The sequence below is a fragment of the Cebus imitator genome, unplaced genomic scaffold (genome assembly GCF_001604975.1).
Source record: "Cebus imitator isolate Cc_AM_T3 unplaced genomic scaffold, Cebus_imitator-1.0 Scaffold942, whole genome shotgun sequence".
NCBI classification, from domain to species: domain Eukaryota; kingdom Metazoa; phylum Chordata; class Mammalia; order Primates; family Cebidae; genus Cebus; species Cebus imitator.
Window position 1 is genome coordinate 67,612 of NW_016108257.1, and position 16,118 is coordinate 83,729.

The following is a 16,118-nucleotide window of genomic DNA, read 5'->3' on the forward strand; positions in this document are numbered from 1 at the left end:
TACCCAGGTTGGAGTGCAGTGGTGCAATCTCGGCTCGCTACAACCTCTGCCTCCTGGGTTCAAGCGATTCTCCTGCCTCAGCCTCCCGACTAGCTGGGATTACAGGCGCCTGCCACCACACATGGTTAATTTTTTGTATTTTTAATAGAGATGGGGTTTCACCATGTTGGCCGGGCTGGTCTCAAACTCCTGACCTCAGGTGATCTGCCCACCTCGGCTTCCTACAGTGTTGGGATTACAGGCGTGAGCCACTGCGCCGGGTCTGTATTTCTTTATGAAGTTATCTTTCCTACCCTGCTTTTCCACTTTTATAGTTACATATGTTATTTTAAATTAATTTCAATTTTATGTAATTCTGTTTCACTGAAAATATTAGAAAAAAACCGCACAGTCTACGGCCACACCACCCTGAACACACCTGATCTCGTCTGATCTCGGGAGCTAAGCAAGGTCGGGCCTGGTTAGTACTTGGATGGGAGACCACCTGGGAATACCGTGTGCTGTCAGCTTATATAAAAAAATAAATAAATATGGAGGCTGAGTCAGGAGAATTGCCTGAACCCAGGAGGCAGAGGTTGCGGTGAGCCGAGATCACTCCATTGCACTCCAGCCTGAGCAACAAGAGCGAAACTCCGTCTCAAAAAAAATAATAATAATAAAATAAAATAAATAAACAAATAAATAAATAACAAAAAATATTTAAAAAGAAAAAAACAGCACAATGGTATCTATAATTGTAAAAAGCCTTAAAAGTGGTGAATGCATTACTGAGTTCTGAAAAATGTTAACCCAAGTTATGTCCTGTGGTTTAGACTGTTCTAGCTATGATGAGGGATGACACTGAAAAAATGAATCAGAATTCCCTGCTCCCTCAGTACCTCATATGCAATGGAAAACTTTACTTGGCATCTAATACAAAATATCGAAATTATGGTACATACTGTACTAATCCCAGATTTGAAGATAGTTTTCTTTTGCTATGAGTAGCACAGTAAAATATCAATTAATTCAATAAATACTCAATAATGCTTACTGTATTTCAGTCTAGATTTCCTGAGGTCTAGTGGGTAAAGGCCGATGCATACCCAGAACATAAAAATGGCTCTATACGTGATGAATTAAAAGTCTTTGCCAGCCCGGCCCAGTGGCTTATGCCTATAATCCCAGCACTTTGGGAGGCCAAGGCAGGTGGATCGCCTGCTGTCAGGAGTTCAAGACCAGCGTGGACAACATGGCAAAACCCTGTCTCTACTAAAAATACAAAAATTAGCTGGGCGTGGTGGCACGTGCCTGTAGTCCCAGCTACTCAGGAGGCTGAGGCAGGAGAATCCCTTGAACCCGGGAGGCAGAGGTTGCAGTGAGCTGAGATTATGCCACTGCACTCCAGCCTGGGTGACAAAATCAAGACTCTGTCTCAAAAAAAAAAAAAAAGTCTTTGTCTGGCACATCAAGAAGACAGCTACCGAGAAGAAGAAAAATTCAAGTAGATTGAAAAGGAGTTACCGCAGGAGTATGAGGAAAGCCAGGAAAATCATCTCCTTGTGAGTGTGAAAATGTTCACTTATGTTGGCAGTTTCACCAGTCATTGGATTCACATATTTAATTCTGTCAAAATGATATCTATGAATTTAAACTCTGATATAAAATAATACTATTGCTAGGCTTCTATTAACTCAACATGTTTGTCTCTTTCAACAATATTTATTAAAGACTCATTGTGTATCACAGTTTGTATTTGAGAAAGTTTTAGTAAATCATCTAATGGGCTCTCACCCTAAGACCAGATCAGTGAAGAAGATAAGGAGTTGACCAAGATTCATTAAGAGGTGAATGAATTAACGGTGTGGAAGGTCTGGAGGGCTCTAAACACGGGGTATGGATGAAAGGCCCAAATCCCCCTCTAAGTGAAGAGAAGTTTGAATGTGGTGGTGGAATACTAGTTATCCTTTACTGAGGAGTGGGTCACACAATAAACACTTACTGAACACGACGGCTTTTTGGACACAGGGAAGATCCAAGCGAAGGCTACAAAGCGCTTTTAGTCTAGTGGGCAGACAGTTATTCAGAAATGTAATTGCCAAACATTTTGATGAGAATGCTGGGCCGGGCGCGGTGGCTCAAGCCTGTAATCCCAGCACTTTGGGAGGCCAAGGCGGGTGGATCACGAGGTCAAGAGATCGAGACCATCCTGGTCAACATGGTGAAACCCCGTCTCTACTAAAAATACAAAAAATTAGCTGGGCATGGTGGCACGTGCCTGTAATCCCAGCGACTCAGGAGGCTGAGGCAGGAGAATTGCCTGAACCTGGGAGGCGGAGGTTGCGGTGAGCCGAGATCGCGCCATTGCACTCCAGCCTGGGTAACAAGAGCGAAACTCTGTCTCAAAAACAAAAACAAAAACAAAAACAAAAACAAAAAAGAGAATGCTGACAGAGCTGAGAAGATGAGTCACTGGAAACACAGAGGAAGGCCTCTATAAACCAGGCTGAGGGTGTGTGGGTGTGATCAAGCTATACAAAAGCTTAGCTTGGTCAGGGACACAGAGCTAGGTAGCAGTGTGATCAGTTTTCATCACTGGATCAGCCTGAATCCAATGCTCTGTGCCCTTTATTCCAAGTTCATGCCTACAGCAAACCCATCTGTTTTCTTTTGAAACTTAAAGGTGCACTTCCCCGGCTCTGCTTTCACTTTCCATCATGCTTCCTTCACCTTTCAGACTCGCTATAAAGTGAAATAGTTGACCCCAGGCTACTGGCTTCAGAGCAGCAATTTTGAGCTCTATCCTAGCACTTTACCGGGTGCTCTTTTCTGCTGGGTGCTGAGATTTTTCAGGCATGAACCCTATTGGAAGCATCGCACATGTCTCATCAGGAAGGGCAGGTATATTTCAGCAAGTACAATATAGGTGACGTGTTGTCATAGTGAGTGGATAGAGGTCTGGCTTTGGAGACAGATCTGGATGCAAAACCCAGCTCTGTTACCTACTACCCAAGTTACTGAAGAGGGTAGTTACTGAAACTACCCTGTTTCCTCATCTGTAGAAAGCAGAGAAGGAATTGATAAATGTCTCTCAGGGTAGGTTGGGAAAGAAAAATATGCACTCATTGAAATTATCTGTTTATATTTCTGCCTGTTAGAGTGTAAACTCCCAGAGGACAGGGATACTGTCTGAGTCATCTCTGTGCCTTGATAACTCCAGAACCACGTCCAGCCAGAGCAACCTCAGCACATTTTTCTTGTGTGGAGCTGAATCAGGCCTCAGCCGCTTCTGCTCCAAAGTGATGGGGCTTATTCTGAAGATCCTTTCTTGCATCGTAGAGACCTATGGATACCACTCATGTGCCAACGTTGATGAGAATCTCCACAGAGGAAAGTAGATTTTGCTCCATTGTGACTTTTGCCATGTCTGTTTCCATTTGAATTTTTGAGCTACACTTGGATACAGCTGAACCAGAAATAATTCCTTGCTCTCTCTACCATGTTAAATTTTATACACAAACAATTCAAGAGGCAGGTCTAGGGCCTTTTAAAGGTATAAGGTTTTATTGATAGAAAGACTGGAATGTGAACAACAAAAGCTTTCCTTACTATATGTACCAATAGCAAGCCATAACATGTCTATTTTAGCCCTAATTCCATTGTGCTGTAAACAGTGGTAAGGTGTTTGTCTTATTAACTGAACTGTGAGCTTCCAGAGGCCAGGAAATGTATTTCTTCCTGTTTATTCCTCTTTTTATTCCCAGCACCCATCACAGTGCCAGGCACATAGAGGACATTCGATAAATGCTTCTTGAGTAAATGAATGACAGCATTTGTGACTTTTATATAAGAAACGTGCAGAGGAGGTGGCAGGCTAAGAGTGGTTCTAACGCAATCCTGATGTCACACAACTTGCAAGTGAGAGAGGCAGAAGCCTCTAGATCTGCTTGAATCCAGACGCCTGCCGTCTTAGTTGTATTGGCCTTACTAGACTCTGGGACTCCCCGCAGCTTACCTTGGCTACTTTCCATGGTACTCAGAATTCAGAAAGGAGCCCTGTTTAGGATGGACTTTGTGTCCAAGGCTGGTTTGTAGATTAGATTATTCATGCAAGTAGTTACTATTCACTTAATATGATTAGCTATCCCTCTAGGTGCTGGGGATTCAGCAGTGAGGAAAACTGACACTGTTCATTGAGTAAATGTCCCTGCTCTATGACAGCTTGTATTCTAGTTCAAAGAAACAGAAAACAAACAAACAAATGAACGAGAAGGCTCACTAAACAATGTTGTATGAGAATTCATTGTTGTAAGATAAGAGTTTAGCAAATTGAAGAGGAATTAAATACATGAAAGTAAACAACATGATATCCTCTTATTTATCTTATGCATGTAATTAATAGCGAGTGGTATTTTTGAATTAAATATGTGATTCTATAAGTAAAAAAGTATAAAGATTATGGAGTTTTGGGAACAAATATCTGATTAAATAGCTATTGCTTTAAGTCTCTTTCACCAGCTCACACAGCTTCTGAGAACAGAAAAATACTGTAATGGAGAGAATGTCTGAGTGACACATTCTTTCTCTAGTTGTGATATCATTACAGATTCAGCCTTGTTAAATTATATAGAATTTTAAATGCAAACTGAGTCCTTGTAAAGTAGTCACCAGGTATTTTATGCATACTTATTATGGGGTTAACATTAAATTGGGTACCAGAGGTACAAGAGAATGCTAAATCATTCTCTGCCTTCAATGATCGTGTAGCTCTTTTGGGAAGACAATAAGTATTGACCTTTCATACTGGTAGAACTCAAGACAGTTTGAATTACAGTGAAGGAAACGGGATCTAGACTCATAAATACCCTTGATCATAACTTACTGGTTTTGTGACTCTGGATATGATCTTGCACTCCTCTGAGCTTACTTACTCTTGTGTAAATTAGAGATAATGAAATCCATCTTTTGAGATTACCAGGAAGATGATAAATGACTGCTGTGCACAGTAGAATCACAGTATTGTTAATCTTGTACATTGTGTGAGCATCAAAGATTAGCATAGAGCTATTGGTATAGATTAGGCACTATTACTCATCTATACTTTTATGGTCAGAAAATGGGAGTGGAAAATAATTAAATGCAACCTGATCCATACAAACAAGACAAACAGCCGGGCGCGGTGGCTCAAGCCTGTAATCCCAGCACTTTGGGAGGCCGAGGCGGGTGGATCACAAGGTCAAGAGATCGAGACCATCCTGGTCAACGTGGTGAAACCCCGTCTCTACTAAAATACAAAAAATTAGCTGGGCATGGTGGCGTACGCCTATAATCCCAGCTACCCAGGAGGCTGAGGCAGGAGAATTGCCTGAACCCAGGAGGCGGAGGTTGCGGTGAGCCGAGATCGAGCCATTGCACTCCAGCCTGGGTAACATGAGTGAAACTCCGTCTCAAAAAATAAAATAAATAAATAAACAAGACAAACAGAAATCCTTAGAGTAGGTTAAACAGTGGTCTAACAATGTGATGGTCTAGCTAGCACCGGGAAACATGAAGTCTAGCAACACAGTAGATTGGGAAGGTGTTAGCCACTAGGGCCGGGAATAATCGTTGTATGGATGACAGGCGTGTGTTTGAGGGATGACTATGTTTCAACACCCATTTTAATGCATAGAACAACATTATAAGGTAGGTAGTGTTTTATGCCCCATTTACATAGAAAGTAACCTGAGACTCAGAGGCTAATGAACTTGCCGAGAAATACCCAGCCAGAAAGAAAGAGGTTATGATTCAAATTTAGGCACTCTGATTCCAATACTTAAGACCTACCTGGGGCTACTTTTCTAAATGTTTCACATGTACAATCTAATGTAATCCTTACAGTTACATAATTCTTTATTAAAAAGTACAGTTTTCACTAAGAAAGAAGGAAGGATTTGCATACAAAAAAATTTCAAGTCCAGAAAATATTACAGGTGCCAGGAATAGTAACATCCAGCCTACTTCCAGCCTTTATCTCTCTCTCTCTCCTTCCTTCCTTTCGTTTCTCTCTACCTCCTTCTTGCTCTCTCCCTCTCCTACCCTCCCTCTTTCTTTCTCCTCCCTTCCCTCCCTCTCCATTCTTCCCCTTTCAAATCCAGGCAATAGAATATTACCAAGGGCTCCTTTAACATTCTTTTGCCATGAAGTTAAAAAAACTGCTCCTGCAGAGGAAAGGGTTAATTAAGACCATAAAGAAGAACAGTTCACCAAGCATATTAGAGTTCCTGCCCTGGTAAAACATAGCCAAAGATGATGGTGACTGGCTGGAGCCAGGGATTCCTGGAAACTAAGAACTTTACGTTTAGGGCAAAGGAGTTGAGATTTAAAGGAAAGGAAATGTTAGGGAAACTGAGCTGTAATTTTAGTCCTGGGGTCAGTTGGAAAAGGAGTGGAGAAGGTAGGGTCATCTTTGTGATGGACTGGTTCGGTTCTGTCTCAGGGTTACATGAATCTGTGGAGAGAAGGGACCAGGACCAGCAGTATGCTGTAGGCAGCTCATACCAACTCGCTAGAGCTAATGATTAAAAATAAAATTATACACTGGGTGCGGTGGCTCACGCCTGTAATCCCAGCACTGAGGAGGCCGAGGTGGGGGGATCACCTAAGGTTGGGAGTTCGAGACCAGCCTGACCAACATGGCAAAACCCCTTCTCTACTAAAAATACAATATTAGCCGGGCGTGGCAGCACATGCCTGTAATCCCAGCTACTCGGGAGGCAGGAGAATCTCTTGAACCCGGGAGGCAGAGGTTGTGGTGAGCCGAGAGCAAGCCACTGCACTCCAGCCTGGGCAACAAGAGCAAAACTCCAACTGTTATAGTGCCTTTTCTCACACTAGTATGCCAGGTATTGGAGTAGGCTCCTGGATATAGAAATGAGCAAGGCGTCGCTGACCTCAGTCCTTGTGGAGCTCACGGTGTGTTGAGGAAGACAACAAAACAAACTACAGCAAACAGTGATAGGTGCTCACAGCAGTAGGGAGATTCTAGATGTCCTGACAATGTATATCAAGACGGGGCAAGATACAGCTTTTCAAAGGAAGAGACACACCATCTAAGATATAACAAATAAGTAGGAGTTATGTGAAAAGTAGAACTAAAATTTTCCAGAGTGGAATAACATATACGAGGTCTTAGAAGCTGGAAAGAGTGTGACATAGATGAGGATCAGACCTCTATCCTGGCCCCAATATTAGATCATAAATTATATTTGTTGAATTTCTGTTTTCTGTGAGATATTTGAGGGTAAGGACACTATCCAATTCTTTTGAAATCCCAAGTGCCCTGTACATCATCTGACATATTATTATCCAAAAAATACTCACTATGCACCAGTCACTGAAGTAGAACTGCTATTGGGTTTTAATAACATCCAGAATTATACTTATTTAGAAAGCATGTAACTTAAAACTATTTCCTGCCAATGGTAGGAAATTCTGTAAAAAAAATGTATTTACAGTTTGAGAAAAGAGAAGTGGAGGAAACTATTAGCCGGTGTTTTTGAAAATTTTGGAATATCCATTACACATACACATCAATATGTCTATGAATTAACCTGTTTAAAAATGAATAAATAAGCTCTTTGTCCACTGGAGTTGCGCGGGCGGATGCGCCACTACTTTGTAGCAGATTTCAGGCGAGCCACATGTGCGGTGGCAGGAACCCAACCCCGGCTGACCTTGAGCTCCAGGAGTTCGTCTCTCCTACGTCTGCGGAAGTGCGGCGGCCTCATAAATAGCAAAGGTTGACAACTACAGGTACAAGCCATTGAAGCTGGGATGTCCTGATGCTGGTATTTCAATTGATTTAGACCAACTATCCCTTCAGTTACAATAAGAAAATGCCTCTAATAGGAGTACTAAGTTGTAGCAACCACGTGTCCATGCAGTGCCACAGGAGCTAGAGCAGCGGGACAAGGCTGGTGGCAACAGGGCAGTATAGCAGGTGTTTCATGTTCATCTTTTAATTTAATTCTCATAATTCGGAGGTTGATTTTGTTCTCCCATTTCACATGTAAAGAAATGGATTGGGGTAAATCAAGTTTCATAAAATGTGAGTATTTCCGAATAAGAGGCGTCACGTGACTTCTGGAAAGTCACTTGTCTCTTGAGATTTGGTGTCTTGGTGTAACAGTTAAAAGAATTTAAGCAAACTAGGAAAGGACCACGGTAGAGCTGTTAAGAATATAAGCTCTTCATATTCATTGCATTGAACCTAAGAAGGTTCACAAAATTGGGCACAAAAGAGAGTATGTGTCAGCATATTATGTTTGTGTGTGTGTGTGTAGCATACGGAATTGTAAGGGGATTTAAAAGGACACAGTGGTGCTACATTCTTAGAATATGAAAGTTTTGGAGGTGATGAAAAGTTTTCATGTGGGAGAAAACAGTCAAGCAAGTTCACTCCTATTAACCAGTCTGCTGCATGTCTAGCAATTGAGGTCTCATTACTCTGTCAGTTAAAACTGACTCATTCTCCAGAACTTCTAAATAAAAGTATTTAATATTTAAAAATAAAAACAAAAATAAAAATAAAAATGAATAAATAAAATTGATTAAATCGATTGTAGTTATGTGCTTGAATGCCTATTTATGTACATACATGTACAAATGTATATCCTTGAATATGCACAGATTTTGCATTGAAGTTTGTAAAGAAACACATTCTGAGTAAACATTAGCTATATATTCTCACACATGTGTACTCATAGAAATGGCCTAGCTCCTCCACCCCTTCATCACATCCTCAGTTTGCCTTTCCCATTCCCTGCTTCAAGGACTTATGTCCCATTTTCTCTAACCATCCCTTCCGATGTCACTTGCAAAGTTCACTGCTCTGGAACCACTTGTCAGTGCTAGGAGACCAGGGCATTTGGTGTGCGTGGGATGCAGGGGGTGTTGAAGGTATTGATTGGCCAGATATATACTGATAAATACCTAGCAAGCATCTCTCCAAGTGGAGTTCTAACATGAATTTTGGGTTTTAACTTATTTATGTTAACAAGTAAAGACTCAAACAACAAAGAACCGTACAGAACTTCATTTATTCATCAAGAACTTCACTTATTCAACAATGACTCTAGTGACTTCCTTGGCAAATTGAACAAGGGTTGTTAAATACAAAAATAATAGTTTCTCAATTTTGTATGCTAATCTATTCACAATGTAATGGCTACAGACACAAAACACATTAAAGTTTAATCAGTATTATTAACATTTCCTACATAATTTCATGAATTCTAGCCAAGCAACATAACAACAAATGAAGGCCTGATTTCTTGCTGCTGTAAATTCCCCCACCATGTGAAGTCATTGAATACACTCCTGAGAAGAGATGAGCAGGGGCACGCTATTCCGCAAGACTTTCACGGTACAGATGAAAAACACGAATACCTTCAAGAACATAGATAATAGTAAAATGTAACAAGAGAAATAGGAATCCATTTGTTTTGAGTATTTTATCTTTGTTGTTAATATAATTTATTTTATTATAAGTTCATCTATCACAGTCAAAGCTGCCTGATTGGACATGACTAGACGCTGGAAATTCACTGATGTAGGTTCTATTGTTAATATTCTAAATAGTCCAAGATGTCATTTAGCACAAGAAAAGAAAACTGGAAATAAAACGGGAGCAATGATTTTATGAAAAATGCCTTATTTCATAAAAAGGACACAGAAAAAAACAGTGACTCTTTCTCTGCTTGATTCTATTCTTCCTGATTGTAATTTCTAGAATGCTTATTATAGAGGAAGGCATCCTAACTACTGGGCTTCTTTCCTAGAGACTCTGAGGAAGCAAGCGTCACCCCATCCCCTTTGAATTTCTCAAGGGTTAACAGTAAAATCATCCAACAATGTGCTATTACTTATAACGTCCACTGGAGGGCGATATACTACTGCTGGTACCACCTTCTATAGCCTAGCCTGTGAGGACTAACTTTAGTCACCTAATAATGTAATTATAAGTCCTCATAGCGCAGAACACCTAATACATAAAAGAAGCCTTTTCAGTAGATGTGAAGAGATAGAGGAGAAGATGGAAATGGCACCAACCCTGCCTCCACCTCCCGTTTCCTTACCTATGACTCCAGGGCAGACCAGATTCCTAGGGCTCCCGTAATGCTTCCCTTCCCCTCCATGCTGACATGTGACTAACACAGGACACAGAGCTAATGGTTTCACCTATAACATGGGGCCTCTTTTTTTTTTAATTATTTTTTATTTTTTGAGATGGAGTCTCACTCTTTCGCCCAGGCTGGAGTGCAATGGCATGATCTTGACTCACTGCAACCTCTGCCACCCGGGTTCAAGCAATTCTCCTGCCTCAGCCTCCCAAGTAGCTGGGATGATATGTGCCTGCCACCGCACCCGGCTAATTTCTGTAGTTTTTAGTAGAGACGGGGTTTCACCATCTTGGCCAGGCTGGTCTTGAACTCCTGACCTTGTGATCCACCTGCCTCTGCCTACCAAAGTGCTGGGATTACAGGCGTGAGCCACCATGCCTGGCCATGGCTGGTCTCTTTAGGTTCCTGTGTATGTCATCCTGGAGAGATGACAAGATTAGGAGATGAGTGTTATTATCATAACAATTTTAGAGAGGAGGACAGCAAAACTGAGGCCCAAATAAGTTTATTAACTGGCAAAAGAATGAACTTATTAACTGGCCTCTCCTCTGTGCTCCCACGGCACCCCACTTTTTCCTAGTCACTCTGTTTGGAGGCTGAAAGTTCTCTTTCTCATCCACTAGATGGAAGCGATAAGGCCTAGAGACTGGTTTTTGTTCGACGCTCTATCTTAGCATGAAAAACAGTGCCAGGCACCTGGGATGCATAAAGTGGAGGAAGGCTGGCAGAGAATAGGATATGAGGTGGGAGAGGATGAGGTTCCCCCTCATCACCAGCAAGGATGAATGAGGATAGGCAAGAAACAGTGGATCTTGTCTGATAAATCAGTTAAGAGGAGAAAGATCATGCAGCACCCTACGGACTTACTTCCTGTTCCTCCTACCCTGTCACTGGATTGATCTAACTCTCACTTTAAGTGCCAAAAAAATAGCACCTGAGAGGATATCCATGAAAGTGTCTAAATCCTAGGATTGAGTTCAATCATGACCCTTGGTTCTATTCCTCAGTGTCCTCACCTAATAAGAGCAATCATCACAGCAAATTCTTGAGTGTCTGCTGGGCGTCAGCCACTGTGCCAGCAGATTGCAGACACATCCTCATTTCATTCCCACAATGAAGATGAGGGTGGTGTTTTACACAATTTTTTTTTTTTTTTTTTGAGACAGAGTCTCGCTCAGTTGCCCAGGCTGGAGTGCAGTGGCGCCATCTTGGCTCACTGCAACCTCCCCCTCTAGGGTTCAAGCAATTCTCCTGCCTCAGCCTCCTGATTATAGGCGCCCACCACCACACCCAGCTAATTTCTGTATTTTTACAGATTTTACAAAACTGGGCAGTAGTATGTAGAAGAGTTGGGTTTTCAGCCCAGGCTCAAATGCCAAGCCCTTGCTCTTTCCTTGAAGTAGGAGATGCCTGAAGCATGGCACACTGGCCACTGTCATCCATGGCTCACAAATATTCATTTACTATTTTGAAGTGCAGGACATACTTTTGTGCAATAGAAAAAGGACAGCTAACACATAAAGTAACATTAACTTTAAAGCCTCCTTTGGAAATACTGGGAAAAACACTGACTTCCTGCAACCTGTGGTAAAACCCCCCAAAGACTCCCTTAAACACCTCTTCCTTTCCCCTATATTCCTTGCTGGATCCAAGGTGCTCACTGCTTTTCTTTCTCTTCATTTCTTTCTCAGTCACCCCCTTCACCAACAGCTTGTTCTTCCTCAGGGTTGAGCCCCGCTCCCATTCCTTCTCACCAGCACAGCACTTAATTGATCTGCTTTCGCTGTGTTGAAAAGGTAAACCAAGTTAAACAATTCTAATGAAACATGTACCGAGGAGACACAGACAGCAAATAAAATATGGAAAGATTATCCAGGCAGGTTTACCCGAGTGGTACAACAATGCAGACATTTATTTGAAGTTTGTGCCTTTGAACTATTATTATTACACTGAAAGTTGGCAAAAAGCTAAACATCCATCAGAGAAGGTTGATTACATAAATTATGAAAGATCCATATTTTTTAATTCTATGAAGCCATAAAATGATAATATTGATATGTATCATTGAACTCACCACTGAGGTTTGATAAAAAATTTCAGATATCAAGAATTACATATAAATTAGAGCTGATTTTGTAATATACAGCATAGAAATACATACTTTTCTATTTATTAAATGTTTACTAATTTCTGAATACTTAACACATGTATAAGATAGGTATTTACAAAGATTAAAGAGGGCATACAGCACATAGACGTTTCTCATTCCTGTCTCCCATCTCCCTTCCCAGAGACAGTTTCTGAATCAAAACATCATTTGTTTAGTAAGAGCAATGAGGTATGCAATACTAATGAATCTTAAAATATATCATATTAAAAACACTAAATAACTGGATGTCTAAGTAGTGAAAACGTGAATGTCTGTCTAAAACACCCACATGCGCACCGCACCATAATGAGTGGAAGACGTCCTGGCAAGGTGTTTACAAACTGTTTGTGTGTTGCCGTCCTACACACCAGACGCAAAGCGCTGAAAACAAGCCTGTTCACAATAGCACCAGGAACGTACAGGACACGGGAATCATCTGCAGGTGATTTGTGACAACCGTATGCAGAACAGTAAAAGCGAGAGATACAGTCAACGGATGGCTAGAAAAAGCAGAGACACTCTTCTTGCTAATGGGATTGCAAGGGTAACGTTGTACACAAGATTAAAGTTGTGTTCAAGGTTTGGAACGTAAGCGAGTTCACTGAAAACTAGCGGAGGGGAAGGGCAAACCCTGGAAGGGAAACCACGGTTTAACCAGGCCAGAAACACCTCGTTCACAGCGTGTGATCTGTGCAGGTAGTCGGAGGCTCCACGCGGGGCCGGCCGGCCGGCCGGTTTCGGGCGTGCTTGCGCTGTTCCTCTCTGCGCGGACAGTCACTGTTGCTGTTCGCGGACACAGGCAGGGACTGACCGGGAGGACGTCTTGGGGATGGCCTTGTGCTCCTCGGCGTCCTCCTTCTCCGGGTCGCCACCGCCGACCTCCTCGATGACCACGCTGCGCACGGTGCCCTCGTCCAGGCAGTGCGGGGCGACGCCGTACACGCGGGGGTCAGAGACCGCGGCGTGGAAGCTCTGCACCCCGCACCTGCTGCAGAAGCTGTGCAGCGCCGGGTGCGTGTTGGAGCGGTAGGTGACGATGCTGTCCGCGCCCTGGAGCAGCGTGAAGCGCGAGGCCGGGACGAGGAAGTGGCGGTGCTGCTTCTTCCTGCACAGCCTGCAGCTGCAATCCACGACGCGCAGATCTGCGGGGGCCCAGACCGCAAAGCGGACCGCGCCGCAGTGGCAGCCCCCGGTGTGATGCACGAGGCCCGGGTACTCGAAGGTGTCCAGCAGGACCTTGGCGGCGCCCTCGCAGCTGAGACCCCACAGCTTCCTGAACTTCTCCCAGCGCTCCCGCTGCGCGCCCAGGTCCAGGTCCCGGGGGGACGCGGCTGGCTCATGCCGGTCCGCGGGTGGTGCGGAGGGCAGCGGGTCTCTAGTGCGTTTCTCCCGGACCCGCCGCCATCGGCGCCTCTGCCACCACCTTCCCAGCCACCTCTTGGCCGCCGCGGGGCTCCCGACCCCGACTCTGACCCGGGGGCGCTGCCGGCGGCTGGCGCGGGTGACCCGGAACGCCGCGCAGGAGGCGGGAGGGTCCCCGGGCCGTTTTAGCCTCCGCCGCAGAGCAGTGGTCGGGTTCCTCACTCTGCCCATGACGTCTGAGGCTTCCAGATCCGGTGCCTACCCCACTACCCCCATTTCCTCGTCAGTCACTGAGCAGCCTCCTTGTCTGCGCCGGCAGGATTGGCCACTTGTTGAATGTGATGTAAAGAGACCCTTCCCTTGACCCTATCACAACAGCCTTTGCTGGCCTGAAATTCTGACTGAGCCTATCGGTTGCCCCTTCTCCTAAATGCTATTTTCTATTGTTGATTCAAATCATCAGCCTAACCTTAACATATTGAAACACTGAAAATACAGTAGACCTTTTAGTTAGCATGCAGCAGTAGGTAGATCAGCTTAAGAAAAGAATTATTCATCTACTATAGAAGAGGCAGAGTCATACATAAAGCCTTGGGAGGTGAGAATGTGTGGTGTGTAAGTAGTTGTACCAAAGTTGAGTGTAGTAAATATGATGACCCACAACAGTATGTTCCGTCAGGGAACCCAACCAGAGAAACTGAATGTTAACCTCAATACAGATGAAAAAAGTCACGTATTTAAATCCATCTTCTAAGGACAAAAGGTAAAAGAAGAAACCGTACATTTATTTTTGCATCTGTGCCAGGAGCAAATTCATAGCTCCATAGCTCTGGCAGGCATGAATATGAAGGGGAGACTTTGTTCTTTGGAGATTGATTTGGTTGATCGTTGGGCATGATCAGAGGAGAGACCGCACAAAATGAGCACAGATCCTCTTTTCTAGGGTGCAGTGAGCACCTTGGAAAACAGTGAAGAGCCTTAGGAAAGCTGCTTCTTGTAAGCTAAGTAGTAACATCCACACACATGGGATTTAAGCAGAGATGCATCCATCTACCCACAACCTGGATTCAGTGATGTCGTATGTATCTATATGCATGCATATGTGTATACATTTGTTCAAAAACATTTAAAGTAAGATACATACATTAATGTCACGTTGTCTCAATTTTTCAGCACTCGCATTCTAGGAATAAAGACATAATTTCTCTTTTTTGAAGCTCAAGATGATTTATTTACTTATTTTGATAAGTTCGGTGGTACATGTGCAGGTTTGTTACATGGATATGTTTGTGTAATGGTGAGGTGTGGGGTTCTAGTGTACCCATCTCTCAAAGAGTGAACATTGTACTCAGATGGTACTTTTTCAACTCTCATTTCCCTTCCACCCTCTCTGCTTTTGTAGTCCCCGTGTCTATTATTTCCTTCTGTGTGTGCATGTGTACCCATTGTTCAGCTCCCACTTAAGGGTGAGAATTTAATTTTCTGTTTTTGAGTATTTTGTTTAGGATAATAGCTTCAAGCTCCATCTATGTTGCTGCAAAATACATAATGTAATTCTTTTTTATGGCTGTGTAGTATTCCATGGTGTAAATGTAGCATATTTTTCTTTCTTTAGTCATCTGTCAATGGACACAAAGTCCATGACTTCACTATTGTGAATAGTGCTGCAGTAAACATATCAGTGCAAGTGTCTTTTTGATGTAACGATTTCTTTTCCTGTGGGTAAATACCCAGTAGTCAGATCGCTGGGTCAAATGGTAGTTCTATTTCTAATTCTTTAAGAATCTCCATACTGCTTTCCATAGAAGTTGTACTAATTTCCACCAACAGGATATAAACGTTTTCCTTTATCTGCATCCTTGCCAACATCTGTTATTTTTTGGCTTTTTAATAGCCTTTCTGACTGCTGTGAAATGGTCTCTCTCTCCTTGTGGTTTTAATTTACATTTCTCCCATGATTAGCAATGCTGAGCATTTTTCAAGTATTTGTTGGTCATTTGTATGTCTTCTTTTGAGAAATGTCTGTTCATGTCCTTTGCCCACTTTTTAATGGGGTTATTTGGGTATTTTTTTCTTGTTGATTTTTTTCAGTTCCTTATAGATTCTGGCTATTAGTCTTTGCCAGATGCATTGTTTGTGAATATTTTCTCCTATTCTCCAGGTTGTCTGTTTACTCTGTTGATTGCTTCTCTTCCTGTGCAGAAGCTCTGGAGTTTAATTAAATCCCATTTGTCTATTTTTCTTTTTCCTGCATTTGCTTTTCAGGTCTCAGTCATAAATTCTTTGCCTAGGCCAGTGTCCAGAAACGTTTTCCCTAGGCTTTCTTCTAGGATTTTTATAGTTTCAGGTATTATGTTTAGGTCTTTTAATATATCTTGAGTTAATTTTTGTGTGTGGTGAGAGACAGGGATCCATATTCTTCTGTGTATGGTGCTAATTTTCCCAGCACCATTTATTGAAAAGCG

The 16,118-nt window shown here is 42.7% G+C and overlaps 1 protein-coding gene and 1 pseudogene across 1 annotated transcript; one reads left to right on the forward strand and one right to left on the reverse strand.

Moving 5' to 3' along the window:
* Positions 1–390: 390 nt before the first annotated feature.
* LOC119469882 lies at positions 391–509 on the forward strand (annotated as a pseudogene).
* An 11,520-nt stretch (positions 510–12,029) lies between these two features.
* On the reverse strand, positions 12,030–13,917 carry LOC108298347 (centromere protein V-like protein 1). The gene has a single exon (XM_017521031.2). The coding sequence runs from the start codon at positions 13,882–13,884 to the stop codon at positions 13,066–13,068; it is 819 nt and encodes a 272-aa protein (XP_017376520.1). The 5' UTR covers positions 13,885–13,917; the 3' UTR covers positions 12,030–13,065.
* Positions 13,918–16,118: the final 2,201 nt, after the last annotated feature.

Excerpts from the sequence above, each read along its gene's own strand:
- LOC108298347 (XM_017521031.2), bottom strand. The coding sequence starts at position 13,884 with ATGGGCAGAGTGAGGAACCCGACCACTGCTCTGCGGCGGAGGCTAAAA.